The following is an 18426-nucleotide window of genomic DNA, read 5'->3' as shown; positions in this document are numbered from 1 at the left end:
AGCAATTTCTGAATTTGCAAAAACAGCAAGAGGAAGAGGCCAGAAAAACATCGAGGCAGAACAGACGATAACACGACGAGAATTCTCGGAAAAGGAGGGAAAATGGAGGTGGAACATTCCATCGGGAAGACCGAGGCTATCCAAAGCGTCTGCGCCACTCGAGAAAGAAAACAAGGGCAACAAAAACGATTCCAAGCGAGCAGTTGAAAGTAACTCACAGAAAAATATTTCAAAGAAAGAGCTTTTGGTGCGGTATCATTTTATTCATTCATTATTCATTTTTTTAGGGAAGGATTCAGAATCTGTCAGCAATCGATAGAGGTGATCCTACATTTTGGGAAGCTTTGGTCCACTTATAAATTTTAGTTAGCAGACGTTATTAGTGTTCTCTGCTTTGGAAGACCTCAGGGTGTTTTAAAACATTCTCCATAAACAAGAACGACCTTAGGACCTCTAGGCAATTCTTTTTTTTAGAAGACCTCATAGCCAATACCGTTCTCATTTGCTGGAAAACTCGGGCTCACCATTGGTATCATCCTCACTGACATCAATGAACCAGCAAGATCATCTTTAAATTTGTATAACCTTTCATTTAATTTCATAATTATTATTATTATGGTATTTGAAAATAAATAGGCGAAATAAGTTATTATAGATACCATGTAATTATGGGATTGTGAGTCGTTCACAATACTAACAGAACACTAAAGTGTTTTAAATAATTTACCTTGTATAAGCGGGAATAACCTTTCTTCCTTTTTCGGTTTGTAAAAAATTTGCCAGCATATTCCAATTTTTTTCGTCATAGTTAACCGGAAAAGGTCCAATTTCCTCTGGATTGACAATTATAAATTGATGTTGAGGTGGCAAGTTAGAAATTTGAATTTGTTTTGTCTTTTTCATCCAAAAAAATGAACTGTTAAAATAGTTAATAGTATCTTGTCGAATAAGTAAAAGAGGTATCCACCAAAGCATTTTGTCTTGATCAGGGACATCGTGAGGCCTTTCTCTTAAGTATACCTTCTGTTGAATTGTTGCGGTTCTTGATTCGTAATGTCTGATAATTTTTATAATCGGAAGTCGGCTTTGTTTTATCCAAGACTCAGAAATTTCTAATACACTGAGTTCATTATCAAGTGATCTATCGATTTTAGCTTGTTCAGATAGTGTATTCCACAGGTCAGGTTCCTTATAGGACATGTTTTTATATTCGGCTATAAATTTTCGTATTCCATTTTTAAAGGATTTCATTCCCAAGACGTGTTTAAGCATTCTAATTGTAAGCTCAATTTTGTAAGAAGTCAACTCTTGTTTCATTCCTGTTATGCGAGAATGAGGATATCGTTTGCTTAATTCATAAAATAATGAGTAAAGAATGGTCATGGGGTATTTTCCATTGAACTCAGCTTCCCCAGTTATCTAAATAAGTAAGAAAGTAAGTATTTTAATTACATATATTTTTTATAAGTAACTTACTTTGATGACTAATTCGAACGCTAGGAAACTAATTAAGGCTTTATTAAGGGCTGCTTCAGTCCACCAATTCGGAGTAATACACACACCCATCCACTGATACATAGTTTCTCGCATAATTTCAAAAATACCGTTTTTATGCAATTCAGACTCCCTTAATGGGCATTAAAATAATATTATTTTGTTCATAAATACATTTAATATCCTTACCTTACTATCAACATACCGTATTGGCTCATATAACGATATGTAGGAAGATCTGGAATGGCGATAACATCAAATTTCGCAAAAGGTAGAGATGCATTAAAGAAATCATGAATACTCTCATGGGCTATGTAGAACTTGCTTTGAATTTCCTGGAAATATAGGTTTACGGTAAAGCAAATAGGGTACATGAAAGTAAAGCATTTAAGCTGAGTAGATACATACGTCGTACTATGGGCCTCGAACCTCTTTTTTTAGAAAAAAAAACTTAATTATTGAAAGCTAACTATATAAATTAATTTTGATCTTTGATCTATATAGATGACAGTGGCGTGGTGGTTAAACTACTTATTTTGCTATATGTGAACTGTGGATTGGGTATTTTTTATTTTGAAGTGTTTAAGTTAGGACATTAAGATGCAACATTTTATGGCCTCAAACCCATTAAGATAATTTAAAATGTTGTATTTATACTCTTGAACAGTATTATATTTAAGTCAAAAGTTAACAATGCAAACAATGAATAATTTTTGACTCTTTAAAGGTAGGTTGATCGAGCCATGAGCGGCAGTGTGGGAAGCCAGCGCTCTCGCTCTGGCACTCACTTTTGGTTGCTCTCGCTTTTCCTCCTTTTTAGCAGGTAAAGCTAATTCTAATCCTGATCTATCCTATCCTGCCGAAGCCCAACTGTGTATTCCAAGATAAATACATTTCCCATTATTCTTCTAAGGAGGAGTGTGTGCTGGCCTGGTAATATACATCATTTCCCTTCATTGCTACAAACGCTGGGTTACGGCAGGTGGCCTCATCTGAAGCATGATTAATTCTTGTCTATAGCGCTGCAACATCCGTTGGCGATACGAACTACCTGACACCTGTAGAATCTTGGTCTAGATTTGATTTCGATGATACTTGGGTTTGAAGCTACGAGCGGGGGGGACTAAATTCGGCTCCGGGGCGCTTGGAAAGATCTGGGCCCATTTTTTTGTGCTGTGCGGGATCCAGTCTTGAGTCGCCTGACACCCTTGATACATGGTGTCATAAACTCCACTACCCGTCAGTCTTTCCTCCGGATAACGCAGCATTGCCTCCTGCAGCTGCTTGAACCTAGAGAAGGCGTCCCCTGGTTTGTGCTGCGGACTTTGTGCTCCTTTATCCTGGTTTTCAGGTTGTCGAGAATGACCCCCATCTCCACCAATTGTAGCAGGTGGCTTTGGTCCACTTAGTAGGCTGATCAGGACCGGTCGGTCTCGAGCCTACCTGACGCAGGGGCGCCAGTACTTTGCAGTAGCCAAAAGACCTGCTGAAAAGCTCTCAACTCATCTTTGGCACTTGTCTCAATGAAAAAGACGTCGGCCACACGGTCGCGTGTTTGGTGGAATGGTGATTAGGGCCTCCAGAATCCCAGACGCGAAATTAACCGCAGGGCACGGGTTGGCCCTGGACTGATAAGGGTCGAGATAGTGAGGGTTATCAGCGTTATAAGCTGCTGCGGCGTAATGGTTCCTGAGGCGGAGGTCTCTAGGGCCGTTGTCGCTGTGGCTTGCGTGACGCACCAATCAAGACCTGGTCCCTGGTCTTTGGTTCTGACCTCTAATGTTTTCTGCCTGCTGCAACATGTGTCGTTTTTCTTATTGCTTAGGCTTTTTAAATATCGTTACAAGTGGCGGTTGGACCTATCGAATTACCAATCACTATTTATCGATATGGCCGATGAATGCCGGCGCACGAGAAGTGAAGCTCCCAATGCTGGTCTCCAGTTGTAGTGCCTGCCTTGCTCGGCAATGGCACGTTTGGATTTTTCTCGAAGATGCTATGTAGGTGATGGTTTACTTCCTCAGGCGGGATCAATTCAGTTTTTCGACTTGGTGTCACCTCTTCGTAAAGGCGTGGTTCCTAGTCTTGGACAAGAAAGGCGTGGCTGAAACCCGTGATTTCAGATACACTGCTGTTCACCGCAATCGAGACTTCTGGGCGTAGCTGTTCCCAACCCGAGTAATTGGGATGCCAAAACGGCTAAGGATCGTTTCAGGTATGGCACCATGGCCCGTCGGAAGGGTATAAGATCGACCCACTTGCTAAACGTATCCTAGAATACATGGAAAACAGTGTTTCCCTGTCAGAAGTGAAGTGGGACTGTGATCCCGAAGTCGGAGCAAAGTATAAGAAAAAGGTTCGTCGACCTGGTGCGTAAACATCTTTCCCTCTGCTTTTCCTTGGCTGACCATAAATTGTTTTCCGGACGCAGGCCTATACGTCTGTATAGCTTGGCTGGTTCCTACTGAATCCGGTATCTTCTTGATTCATTTGCAGGTGATGTCCTGCACCTAAGCTTGTTGGGTCAAGGTTTGTATACCACGTCGATAGTTGATGTCATTGTAAAACTGTTCTACCTTTTAGGCCCGCCGAGTTATCCGACCCTCATTGTTGCCGATGGAGTTTAACCACTTGAATAGATTGTGGTCAGTGCGGATAGCTCACACTATCGCAAGATACTCTTCTCCTTTACGGAGTAGATTCTCTGGAAATTGATAAGCCAGCGACTGGTGTTAGCGATAACGTGTTATTGTTGTTTTTTGGTTTGGGTAAGCATATAGCACGAATTTCTCCCGGCGATGACTATCGGCTTTAACATGACTCGGTTCGTCCGTCGCGGACATACTTATGTATGTACCCTGCAGTACCAGTCATCAGTAATTCATCAACGTTTCATCAACAGTCAAGGGGGTGCTGTTGATGATTCATCGATGACAGGCCATACAAAATGTTAATTAATTTAACATGGGCATGTCCTAGGCTGTCATCAATTGTTGAAGAATTATAAATGAATTGTTGATCAATTCGTGTTGATGACATTTCGTTCGGGTACTCTGGGGTTCCAGGCTCAGCCGTTTTTGTGATAGTACTTTTATGTACTGTTTTACTTCTCTATGCATTTCTTGCTTAGTGCTTATAGACTTTCCTCTTTTTCTTCTAATCTAGCAAAATTTTTCTTTATTTTTATATATATGGTCTAAAGTGTTTAATTGCCCAATGAATAGCTGCACATACATCTTTCATCTTTCCAAGTGAACGGACGTGTTTTTTTCTTGCGCTCTCGTTTTGTATTAAATATTGATTCTAACCACCGGGGTTAACTTAAATTTTCTAATTTGTGTTTATAACTTCCCGATCACTTCGCGTGTGCATGCAGCTATTCTAATTTGTGTACATAATTGGCTTTATTTTCCAATTTAGTTGTGCTGCTAGTGTTAGCTTTTGCATATTTTGCATTCCTTTTTGTGCCTTCTTCGTCTAGCTTTTGTTTGCGCCGTCGCAACAGCTAAACGATTTATCTATCCATCTCCCACGCTCTCTCACTCTCTCGCTTTAGCTGTGCCGCTGCACTTCTTATCTAATCTGAACTTATTCGCTCTCCCGCTCTCTCGCTCTCGCTGAGACTCTTCACTTCTTTCTTAATTGCTCTGTTTTATTTTTTCAAAGTACAAGTACAGTGGTAAGTCTATACAATGTCCGGAAATATTGTCTGTTTCGTCAAAGCCTGCAAAAAGGCAATTGTTGCAGGTGACCTTACAATCGGCTGCTGGCTGTGCGACAACGTCATGCACGCCAAGTGTATTGGAGTTGCAGCTCGGACGGTGGACGATGTAAAAAAAAACATCGGTCTGCGTTTCTGTTGTGAGGCCTGTCGCGATGTAGAAAGGGAGATGATGTCTTTCATGCGGCAAACCAAAAGCGGTTTTAAGGGCATTTTAACGAGTTTCCGTAAAACTCTTGATATGTTCTTGGCGCTGGACACCCAATTTAATAGCCTTACGCTATTAAATGAGTCTCCTAGGCGCAAAAAAACTGCTACTGGTGGGCAGCATGTAGACGGACCCCAACTACCTGCAACGGGCTCTCAGCAGCAGCCTCCCTCGGCACAGGCCTCGACATCAGCATTAATTCCAAGAGTGCTGAGATCGAGCGCTAGAAAAGATTCGGTATCCGAATGTGCAGCGGGAGTGCCCGTACCGCCGTTGATTTCTGTTCTATCGCCTGGGGGGTCGCAAATATTGACCCCTTAAAGTCCCGTTCACATAAATATATCTTCCCAGGGTGTTAGGCCCGGAATACCGGCCGACAATGGCACGGCGGATAACCAATCTGCCTTGCCAAAAGCCCTTATAGCTGTTCCACCAACGAGACATATTTTTGTCTCGCGGCTCTCCCCTGACCAAACATCGGAAGATGTTCTCGCCTTTATACAAGGCAAAACCAGAGCCGAAAAAATTAAGATAAAGGTGGAAAAGTTCAAATTTTCTTACGCAAGGGACATTTCATCTTTCAAAATAAATGTCCCTAACGAGCTCTTTAACACTATTTGCTCTCCCAACTTCTGGCCAGAGTACATAGTTGTTAAGGAATTCGAGGCGAAGAAAAAGAAAAAGCGGCCTGTAGGAATAACTCTTCCCAGGCCTGAAATTACCACTGCACCTTCTACGTCTTCCAATCCCCACCCAAAAAACTAACCTACTCCTTAGGTATTTCCTATCAGAATGCAAGAGGCTTACGTAGTAAGCTTCCTAACTTGTATTCTGATAGCCTTTCGTTTGTATCTCAGGTTATTGTGCTCACAGAAACCTGGTTAAAGCCGGAGATTCTGAGCTCCGAAGTTTTTCCAGCTGTGTTCACAGTATATCGGCTAGATCGCCCTATCAGACGCGGGGGTGGAGTTCTAATAGCGGTGGACTCCTCACTCACGTCAGAATTATTAACCTTCGAGGAATGTAACGATGTTGAATTCCTCTGTGTGAAGCTATCTATCAAAGGTAGCTCCATTTTTATTACCTGTTCCTACATACCTCCACTGTCGGAACTTCCTATTTATTGGAATCACATTTCCGCTATTCAGATGGTTTCCAGTAGACTTTTGGATAGAGACCAGTTGGTAGTTCTAGGAGATTTTAATATCCCTGGTGCTATTTGGTGCTCAAATAATTCCACCAATACTCTCCATACACCTACACAACATGACTTTATCGCTGGCTTGTTTGACATTTCGCTGTCTCAAGTCAACCATGTGCGAAATTCCTTACAGCGCTTGCTCGATCTTTGCTTCGTCTCTGATCCTGCGAGAGTCAGTTTAGCAAGGGTGGCGCCTCTGACGCAGCCCGAAGATCCTTATCATCCAACTTTCGATGTGACTCTTGATATTGGGTGTGACGTACAGAATATTTCTGATCGTCCAGCCAATAAAGTCCTATGTTTTCGCAAAACGGACTTTGAACGGTTGAATAATTTTATAAACGAGTTCAATTGGTCTGATCTATACATGTGCACTGACATGGCAGTTGCCGTTGATATTTTTTACAGTGCCATGAATTCATTTTTTACTGAATGTGTTCCGTTATATTATCCGCCAAGCTCGAATAAACCGCCGTGGTTTACTAAAGAGTTGAGCCGACTTAAAAATAAAAAATCTAGACTGTACGCTAAATTTAAAATCACCGGTTCTCAATCTGCCCTTTAATTTTATTTATCAGCTCGGTCAAACTTTACCGTGCTGAACGCGCAGTGTTATAAAAACTATTTAACTCGTTGTAGGGCCCAGTTCTCACAGGACCCAAAACAGTTTTATAATTTCGTTAACACTAAACGTAAACCTAAAACAAATCCTTCCTCGCTTTCATTTGAAAATACTACCGCAAATAATGATCAGGCAATAGCCGATCTATTTTCGCAGTTTTTTCAAACAACCTATTCTAGCTCTTCGTATATATACCAGACTTATTCCTACGACATACCCAAATCGAACTTAATTTTCTGTCCTAGCCTAAACGAAAGCTCTCTCCTTTTAGATCTTCATCGTGTCAAGCCAGTTTATTCGCCAGGTCCCGACGGAATTCCTGGCTGTGTGCTCAGGTATTGTGCCGACGCCCTGTGCTATCCCCTTCTGAAATTGTTTACCTTGTCCTTAGAAACCTCCCACTTTCCCATTATTTGGAAGGAATCGTTTATTATTCCTCTCCACAAAAAAGGTAGCAAATTGGATGCCAGCAATTATAGAGGAATCTCTAAGTTGTCGGCCATCCCTAAATTATTTGAAAACATTATCACCCCTCACTTACAGCACCTTTGTAGATCGGTTATTTCTCCATGTCAACATGGTTTTATGAAGCGAAGATCAACAACAACAAATCTTTTGGAGCTCTCTTCCTATATTATAAAGGGCTTCCATAATAATTGTCAGACAGATGTAATCTATACTGATTTCAGCAAAGCATTTGACTCTGTTAACCATTCTCTCCTCGTTAGAAAACTCGATTCAATGGGTTTTCCAAGTGATCTTCTTAATTGGATCTCTAGTTATTTGAATGGCAGGACGCAAAAGGTCCTCTTTAAGAATAATTTATCCAATGTTCTAAGGGTTACATCTGGTGTCCCGCAAGGAAGCCATTTGGGACCCTTATTGTTTACATTGTTCATAAATGACCTGCCCAAAGTCTTGACTAACTCCAGAGTACTTATGTACGCGGATGACGTCAAGCTTTGCGTGCAATACAACGACGTTGCCTGCCAGTCGGATTTACAAACAGATCTTAATAATTTTCAAACTTGGTGCCGTGTAAACTTATTAAACTTAAATGGCTCGAAATGCAAGCTAATGACATTCTCTCGTGTCGCTCCTAAGCTTGCTACTTACACGCTGAACGGCTGCTCTTTGGAAAGAATTAATACAGTTGACGATTTGGGCGTCCGCTTGGACCCAAAACTTGACTTTATTGATCATATTTCGTCTATGGTGAATAGAGCCAGGGGTGTGCTTGGATTTATTAAACGGTGGTCGAAGGAATTCAATGACCCCTATGTTACTAAATCCTTATATACTTCCTTAGTTCGTCCTATCCTAGAATATGGATGCTGCGTTTGGAGCCCTCAGTACGGCGTCCATAGTAAACGCATTGAGTCGGTTCAAAAGAACATTTTACTTTTCGCTCTACGCGGTTTAAATTGGGATGCAAACCAAAGATTACCTTCCTACTCTAGTAGACTCCTATTAATAAACTTGCCGTCCTTAGCCAATCGTAGAACGATGCTAGGGATAACCTTTATTTTTAACCTTATCCATGGTGATGTGGAAAGTGCTGACTTGTTGAGTCAGCTTAATTTCCATGTACCATGTAGAGCCACTAGATCCTATATCCCATTAGTGTTGCGCCACTGTAGGACCTCCTTTGAACTGCATGAACCTTTTAGAGTGTTATGTGCAAATTATAATGATTTGTACACACTAATCTCTAACGTAGATACCCTTCCCAAATTAAAATCTTTAATACTAACACACTTAGTAAGCATGCAAGCTAACAATCTGGCAGCACGCCGGTAGTTCAATTTTCCTCGTATTCTGTCCTATATTTTCCATCGCGCCTACTAACACCTAACCCAAACAGGCACGTGCCTGGTGTCATTCGGGCCACTTGAATGTACTGACCTTAGTGCATCAACGTCCAAGAAGAATTTCACATTCTTTATACATTATCGTGAATAATCGGAAAAATTTGCAATGAGTTTAGTTTATTGCAGAATGCAACGAATCTTATAGAGCTATATGCGTCAATATGAAGACACATAAACTTTTCGATTCCGAATATTTATGATTCAATCCCTCTAATCTTAAAAATAGTAATCCAAAAACTCTTGACTTAATCCCGACCATTCTTAGTTTTTTTAATCCCAAAAATTGGTTTAATTATGAGAGGAATTATTTTTTCAATCCCCAAAATTCTTCTACAATTTTCTTGTAGTTCTACAATTTAAATCCCAAATACGATTAAATTTCTAAGATTTTTTTAAATTAATGACCCGGTATCGTGTTACCATGTCTGAAGTGCCGAAGGAAGGGATAGGGCCGCCCGGCAAGGCAACCAAAGTGTCGGTCATCATAATGGCCAACTTGGCCACTATCTTCTCCTACTTCTCTGCCGTCATCGTTGAGTTCATCAACCAGAGATATAGCCAGACTGTCTCTGGTCTCACGAAACTTCTTTGCCTCCTTCACGAAGGATGTTGCTTTAGCTTCGACGTTGACGTCCTTAGCCCTGATGGGTGCATTCTCTCGCACGTCATGTGACCGATCGCGCTTCACCATCGGGGGTATGACTGTTTGTTTATTGCTTAAATTGCCCCATCACCACATGGAATTTGGCTTTATCGGCTGCATCTCTAGAATGACTTTTTCCCTTTGCCTCGGTCTTAGCTATGTTGTTAAAAATGAAGCTGGCACTGTGTGTCCAAGCGTCATTTGCTAGTGTGTCTGCAACTCTGCTGCGTCGCCGTTACGTTGACCTCGGGTGGTGCCCAACTTAGGCAGAAATTGATTGCCTTTGACTTGGGGGGTGCTTATGCTAGCGGCCCCTCGGATCTCGACGAAGCTGTGATTGCCGGACTCGGCATCAGCAGCTCATCTTTATCGATCTTCGATACCGGTTTAGATACTTAGCTATGCCATTGACATTGACTGACATTGTTTAGCCACACCCAAGGAGTGGTTGTGGGGCTTTGAAGAAGTCGATTGTGGCTTCGGCCCTAAGCCACAGGAAGGCCACTTGCCCAGCCCTGGAAAGACTTCATCAAACACAGCAGGAATTACCCCTCAGCTGGGAACCTGAAGGTCAGGGGGCACTGGTTGCAAAACAAACCTGACTTGAGGGGAGGCATATTAAAGAATTGCCCAAGTCCGCCCGACTACCTTTAATCAAAATAGACTACATACTAGCAAACATGGAGACCTGCTTCCCCCTCACTTGAAGAGTATAGTCGCACCACCGATGATGCTCTCAGTAACGGTAGATGTCATCCGTTTACCCCCCAGTGTATCCTATCGACTGAGGTCCGATATATAGTGATCAAATTTATCCTAGGTACCAGGTGAGCGTTTTCCTTTGTCCTCCGTTGTTCTAGCTAAAACGTTTATATTAGTCCTAGGGTTAGCAACTCATTTGCCTGTTCGCTTATGATTGACTGTTTTTTCGAGAGTAATACCTTTGGTATATATATGGACCATGAATGAGGTTATAGATAACGGAAATGCCAAGCATAGCTCTACGGTTGGGTAAGGATGGTTAGTTAATTAGGAGGAGTCTATTGGGTAATCTTTGGTTTGCATCCTAATTTTAACCGCGTAAAGCGAAAAATATAGTTTTTTTTTTTAAACAAACGCCAGATCCATACTCAAGATAGTACGAACTAATGAAATATGTAAGGATTTAGTAACGTAAGGGTCATTGAATTTCTTCGACCTAGCAAATCCCTGGTTCTATTCGCCATAGACGAAATATAATCGATAAATTCAAGTTTAGGGTCAAATGGACGCCAAAATAATCAACTGAATTAATTCTTTCCAAAGGGCAGCAGTTCAGAGTGTAAGATGCAAGCTTACGAAGGACACGAGAGAATGTCATTAGCTTGCATTTGGAGCGGTTCAAGTTTAATAAGTTTACGCGGCACCATGTTATTAAGATCTGATGACGCTTGTCAAATGCTTTACTGAAATCAGAATAGATTACATCTGTCTGAAAGTTATTATGAAAGCCATGTATAATATAGGAAGATAGTTCCAAAAGGTTAGTTGTTGTTGATGTTCGCTTGATAAATCCATGTTGACATGGAGAAAAAACTGATATACAAAGGTGCTGCAAATGAGGAGAAATTAAGTTTTCTAAAAGTTTTGGGAGGATGTTCAACAACTTAGAAATTCCTCTATAATTGTTGGCATCCAACTAACTACCATTTTTGTGGAGAGGAATAATAAATGATTCATTCCAAATAAGTGGAAAGTTTGAGGTGTCTAAGGATAAAGTAAACAATTTCTAAAGTGGATTGCATTGGGTGTCGGCACATAGCCCGAGTGCACAGCCAGGAATTCCTTCGGGATCAGGCGAATAAACTTCTAACAGAAGAGAGCTATAGTTTAAACTAGGACAGAATATTAGGTTCACTTTGGGAAAGATTTAGGAATAAGCCTGATTTAAATCAGTCGAATTTTAGTAAGTTGTTTGAAAAAAACTGCACAAATAGATTGACAAGTGCCTGATCAATAATTAGAGAAGTATTTTCAAATGAAAGCGAGGAAAGATAAGTTAAAGACTAACGCTTAGTGTTTAAAAAAAAATTGGAAACTGGTTGGATCCTGTGAGAATTGGTCTCTGCAATGAGTCAAATATTTTTTAAAATATTAAACGTACAGTTTGACCGATGTGCGTACGTAGAAAGGGCCGTTTAAGAACCGGTTTGTTTAAATTTAGTATATAAGATTTTTTATTTTTAAGTCTGGTTAAATCTTAGTAAGACACGGAGGCTTATTCGAGATTTGCGTTTTGTATAAAAGAACACATTCAGTAAAAAATAAGTTCATGGCAGTGTAAAAAATATTCACGCCAACTGCCATGTCAGTATACATGATCTGACCGGTTAAAGTCCTTGCGAAAACAGATGAATTTTTTGGCTGGACGCTCAGATGTATTCTGTAAGTAAGGCGAGGCTCACATCGAGTATAGAAGATAGGGATTTTTAAGTTGTGTTAAAGGCGCAACCCTGATTAAGCTGACTCTCGATCTGAGACACAACTAAGATAGAGAATTTCTTGCATGATTTAAATTTAACAGCGAAATGTCGAACAAGCCAACGACAAAGCCATGTTGTTTAGAAGTTAGGAGGGTATTGGTTTAATTATTTAAGGACCAAATAACCCCAGGGATATTAAAACCTACTAGCTCTACTAAATGGTCCCTATCCGAAAGTCTATTGTAAACCATCTGAATAGCGAAAGGTGGTTCCAATCAATAGGAAGTTCTGACAATGAAGAAATGTAGGAATAGACAGGTAGCTCCCACTGAGGAATTCAACATCGTTGCATTCCTTAAAACTTAATAATTCTGACATGAGTATGGAGTCAACTGCTAAAAGGACTCCACCCCCACTTCGGATAGGCCAATTCACTGTGGACACAGCTGGAAAACTTCGGAGCTCAGAATCTCCGGCTTAAACAAGGTTTCTGTGAATACAATTACCTGAGAAGCAAACGAAAGACAATCAGAATACAAGTTAGGAAGCTTACTACGTAAGTCTCTTGCAATCTGATATGAAATACCTAAGAAGTGGGTTAGGTTTTTGGGTCGGAAGTGGGAGACGTAGAAGGCGCAGTGAACTGATCAGACCTAGGAAGAATTATTCCGTCAGGGCGCTTTTTCTTTTTCTTAGCTTCGAACTCCTTAACAATAAGGAACTCTGGCCAGAAGTTGGTAGAGGAAATTGTCTGAAAAAGTTCGTTAGGGACATTTATTTTAAAAGATGAAATGTCCCTAGTATAAGAGAATTTGAATTTTTTTCACCTTTATTTTAATTTTTTCGCCTTGAAAAAGGGCGATAACATCATCCGATGTTTGAGCAGGGAAGAGCTGCAAAACAAATATATGTCTCGTAGGAACATCATAAGACTTAAGGCGACAGGCCACGCAGCAGTAACGTAGACCGATGCTTGTTTAACATCGTCCACCGTCCAAGCTGCAACACCAATAAACTTGGCGTGCAAGATGTTGTCGCCCAGCCAGCAGTTGATGGTGAGGTCACCTGCCGTAAGTGGCTTTTTGCAGGTTTTGGCGAAGCAGACGATTTGCGAATTCATAATTGGGACTGAACACATTACTTAACGTTTGGAGATAAGCGAGAGAGAGAGAGAGCGACAAATAAAAAATATAAGCAGCACAAAGAAAGCGGGAGAACGGGAGAGCGTTGAATTAGGGTATGGCATTAGAAATGTATTTTATGTAGGTTCGTTACGCAGCGGTGTCTGTCATTATGCTTTTTATCGTGTCCAATCAACTTATTAAAGACTCTGATTCTCCTTCTTCTCTTTCTATTTCCTGTGTTCGCTCGTGCTCTATTTTAGATTCTTCTTCGTGTTCTGTCTCTGATTTAAGGCTTTCGTCCTTGTCCTGACTTTAAATTCTTGGGGTTTGAATTTATTCCATTTATATATGGAATTTGGTCGTTTAAATCGATATTATATAATCGATGTTATTCATTATTCGAATGCTCCTATTATGCATTCGAGTTTTTATAATATTTTTTTTTAATTTGGAAAATTGTTTTTCGAAAAATATGTATTTTGATTTAATTGCGTTTGCAAATTTTATGTATTTTTACATTTACCTGCCTATATTTTTGCATAGCTTTACGGGCTTTTAACTGGTCAGTAAAGGTTAAGCCCAATTTTACAAAGTGTGTATTAATATTAATATGCAACGCAGTTCATTAAAAAAAATATATTGTTGGGCGCTCTTGGCAGTGCTGTCAGTTCACTATTCCGGATCTAGCTTGTATGGTACGAACGGGACCGTTGCTGGCTGCACTAGCTTTTAATTCATTGGTGGAGCACCGGTGCTGGTACAGATGTATTTACATGTGGCCGCTTCCAGAGGCGCAGTTATTGGGGCATCTCTCCTTGTACGTCGGTAGCTTATTTGGGGAAGGAGGTATATTAATATACTGTTTGTTTGTTGAAGGTATTACTGAGTGAGTAGATGTGCTGGAACAATTTTTATTTTAGGTCAAGGAATCGAGATAATTTGTCCGATTTAGAGCTGTTGACCATGCGGGTGCTGGAGCTTTTGTATATGCCGTTTGAAATGGGCTATTCTTTTTTATCTTCTTATGTACTCCACCGCGCTTTTCCATTACATCACTCTACTCACTCAGTGTCATTAATCCATTAATATCCAGCGTTGGAACCCTCGACGTAGTAGTTTGTTGATAAACAGATTTGATGAACATCCATCCAAGTCAAATTCCGAAGATCATTTCACGTCCCGGTCGCCATGTAAAAAGGTAGTTACTCTTGGTGGTTAGCCAGGTAAATTAAAAAAATCTCAGCATGTACCGCCATTACAATTTTTAGGAGTTTCTCGGTTTTGCAGGAGCAGGAAATTTGCCGTTCCCAGCTCAGAAGAGCTTCTTATCTTACCTCAATTCGTAGGAGCTGGGGATCTAAGTCTCATAGCTGCCCTGCTAACAGCCGGCAGCAGAGAGACGGCTATGTATATCTTATGTATATAGCTATGCTCGGTTAGGTTGGCGCGAGAGAGTTTATGCACGTACTTGAGTCCAAATATAGGTGGGATCCGCATCCACCAATTATGCTGACAATTGCGTTTTGTGCTAGCAGACCATGGCATACCGACAAGATCGGATTTCGGCCATTTGGTTTTTATGTTTTTATGTTATGTGAGCTCACGATATATGTGCATACCCTTTATAAAACATGAATTTCTAAAACAGAGCAGCGGCACTGGCAGGTACCTGACTTACCGCGCCTGCATATATTAAAAAAGGCAACATTAATTAAAAGGTCGACCTTAACTCATTCATCTTCTTTTGTTCTTTTCTACTTGTTTATCAGTTTTTAACATATTTTAATAAAATTTTGCAGTTAGTATAATTATCTCTTACTCGTAAATATGTCGGAAGGGCCCGAATCGGACGACTATATCATAGAAACTTACTTCAACGATTCATTAATAGTAGATACGGAAAAGGTTAGATGGACGTATCTGTTAATGCTGATAAAAAATATATAAGCATACTTTAGATGGTCGGAGATGACCCCTGCGTTGCAAACTTTTGACTAAAATTATATTATCTTGCAAGGGTGTAAAAGGTTTTATTTTAAAACTGTGCTATAAATATGAAAAACATAAAACAAAGAACTTTTTTTTTAACAATAATACATTTTAAATATAAGCGCTTATCACAATTTGCTGGAATACGCAATGAATTACACTATTAAGACTTACCGTTAAAATTTGAGATGCAATTTTATTGTGCCAAATATTTATGTTAGGAATATTTTTAGAGGTTGATTTATTAAAGTTATCGGACTTTTGAAGTTTTGATATAACAAAACCAAATGTATGAGTGGACATAGGTCCAGTACCATCAAAAAAATCTACAAAGTAGTCATTTAGTTCAGTACTGAAAGTAAATTTTTAAGTTAATCATTACAACGGTGACATACAATATGCTTCCATTAATTATAAATAAATAAATATAAATTTAAATACCACCTAGGCCCCGACTTCTACCATTAAAATAAATAATCCGACTATCCTTTTTTTTCGTCTTGTGCGATAACATTCGCTTCCAATTTCTTAAAATTTTGCTTACATATTTTTTGCAATCGATTTGTTTAGGGAAAAAAGCCTGTGTATTGCTTATTAACCTAGGTAAAACAGTACTTATGCTTTTTAGAAGATGAATAAAGATTCCGAAATTCAAAAAAACAACAAATACTAGGTAAAGAGCTATCACAACAAACAAAGTATCTGTAATTGATACTGAATACTAAGCTGTCATGGAAACGATAAATCAACAAAAGAGTCAAGCAAAGTTAAGCATTCTACTCCTATAAAATGTTCGGGAAAAACTGAGGCATTTACCTTAAGATAATATAGCATATTCGTATTCAGAGTATTAGTACAGTAGCCAGCACTTATTAGGGCCTACAACATCCAGAAACTTACAACGATGTGGAGACCGGCATCCGCCGATGGAGCACATAGATCATGCCCCGCGGCAGCGCTGAATGTTATTCTAAACATAATCCCAATATAACATTTCATTAGTATAACAGCATCCTAATTCATTAAGTTACGAGATTTTTATAGAATAATTGTTCGAAACATTTCCATAACCGGCGGCAGATTACATAGAAGGGTTAAATGCATTTAATAAACAATACATCTTTCCAAGTGAACGGACGTGTTTTTTTCTTGCGCTCTCGTTTTGTATTAAAGATTGAATCTAACCACCGGGGTTAACTTAAATATTCTAATTTGTGTTTATAACTTCCCGATCACTTCGCGTGTGCATGAAGCTATTCTAATTTGTGTATATACTTGGTTTTATTGTCCAATTTAGTTGTGCTGCTAGTGCTAGCTCTTGCATATTTTGCATTCCTTTTTGTGCCTTCTTCGTCTAGCTTTGCGCCGTCGCAACAGCTAAACGCTGTGCCGTTGCACTTCTTATCTTATTCGATCTCATTCGCTCTCCCGCTCTCTCGCTCTCGCTGTGACTCTTCACTTCTTTCTTCATAGCTCTGTTGTTATTTTTTCCAAGTACAAGTACAGTGGCAAGTCCTTTAAAAGTCCGGAAATATTGTCTGTTTCGTCAAAACCTGCAAAAAGGCAATTGCTGCAGGTGACCTTACAATCGGCTGCTGGCTGTGCGACAACGTCATGCACGCTAATGTATTGGAGTTGCAGCTCGGACGGTGGACGATGTAAAAAAAAACATCGGCCTGCGTTTTTGTTGTGAGGCCTGTCGCGATGTAGAAAGGGAGATGATGTCTTTCATGCGGCAAACCTAAAGCGGTTTTAAAGGCATTTTAACGAGTTTTCGTAAAACTCTTGATATGTTCTTGGCGCTGGACACCCAATTAAAAGCCTTACGCTATTAAATGAGTCTCCTAGGCGCAAAAAAACTGCTATTGCTGGGCAGCATGTAGACGGACCCCAACTACCTGCAACGGGCTCTCAGCAGCAGCCTCCCTCGGCACAGCCCTCGACCTAAGCATTAATTCCAAGAGTGCTGAGATCGAGCGCTAGAAAAGATTCGGTACCCGAATGTGCAGCGGGAGTGGCCGTACCGCCGGTGATTTCTGTTTTGTCCCCTGGGGGGTCGCAAATATTGACCCCTCAAAGTCCCGTGTTTAACGATATATCTGCCCAAGGTGTTAGGCCCGGAATACCGGCCGACAATGGCACGGCAGATAACCAATCTGCCTTGCCAAAAGCCCTTATAGCGGTTCCACCGACGAGACATATTTTTGTCTCGCGGCTTTCCCCTGACCAAACATCTGAAGATGTTCTCGCCTTTATACAAGGCAAAACCAGAGCCGAAAAAATTAAGATAAAGGTGGAAAAGTTCAAATTTTCTTACGCAAGGGACGTTGCATCTTTCAAAATAAATGTCCCTAACGAGCTCTTTAACACTATTTTCTCTCCCAACTTCTGGCCAGAGTACATCGTTGTTCAGGAGTTCGAACCGAAGAAAAAGAAAAAGCGGCCTGTAGGAATAACTCTTCCCAGGACTGATCATACCACTGCGCCTTCTACGTCTTCCAATCCCGACCCAAAAAACTAACCTACTCCTTAGGTATTTCCTATCAGAATGCAAGAGGCTTACGTAGTAAGCTTCCTAACTTGTATTCTGATAGCCTTTAGTTTGCATCTCAGGTTATTGTGCTCACAGAAACCCGGTTAAAGCCAGAGATTCTGAGCTCCGAAGTTTTTCCAGCTGTGTTCACGGTATATCGGCTAGATCGCCCTATCAGACGCGGGGGTGGAGTTCTCATAGCGTTGGACTCCTCACTCACGTCAGAATTATTACCCTTCGAGGAATGCAACGATGTTGAATTCCTCTGTGTGAAGCTATCTATCAAAGGTAGCTCCATTTTTATTACCAGTTCTTACATACCTCCACTGTCGGAACTGTCTATTTATTGGAATCACTTTCCGCTATTCAGATGGTTTCCAGTAGACTTTTGGATAGAGACCAGTTGGTAGTTTTAGGGGATTTTAATATCCCTGGTGTTATTTGGTGCTCAAATAATTCCACCAATACTCTTCATACACCTACACAACATCGCTGTCTCAAGTCAACCATGTGCGAAATTCCTTACAGCGCTTGCTTGATCTTTGATTCGTCTCTGAT

The 18426-nt window shown here is 40.4% G+C and overlaps 1 protein-coding gene across 23 annotated transcripts in view; it reads right to left on the bottom strand.

The window, feature by feature from the left end:
• Nucleotides 1–242: 242 nt before the first annotated feature.
• Nucleotides 243–18426, bottom strand: part of LOC110185344 (aminopeptidase Q) — a 280831-nt gene continuing 262647 nt past the window's right edge. For 16 of the 23 annotated variants that reach the window (XM_086827427.1, XM_086827423.1, XM_086827429.1 and 13 more), the window contains 4 exons: nt 15510–15687; nt 1684–1829; nt 1477–1627; nt 243–1419 (listed from right to left, as the gene is read on the bottom strand). In XM_086827427.1, the coding sequence (XP_086683553.1) occupies nt 724–1419; nt 1477–1627; nt 1684–1829; nt 15510–15687 (1171 nt within the window). In that variant the 3' untranslated portion in view covers nt 243–723. The remainder of the gene's footprint in view (nt 1420–1476; nt 1628–1683; nt 1830–15509; nt 15688–18426) is intronic. The other 7 variants (XM_086827441.1, XM_086827443.1, XM_086827436.1 and 4 more) reach the window with 1 other exon arrangement.

This window comes from Drosophila serrata, unplaced genomic scaffold, assembly GCF_035046125.1.
Source record: "Drosophila serrata isolate PLE 108 unplaced genomic scaffold, ASM3504612v1 contig_171, whole genome shotgun sequence".
In the NCBI taxonomy this organism is placed as follows: Eukaryota; Metazoa; Arthropoda; class Insecta; order Diptera; family Drosophilidae; genus Drosophila; species Drosophila serrata.
The sequence above is the reverse complement of the archived record's forward strand: the minus strand, read 5'-3'. Positions and strand labels throughout refer to the sequence as shown.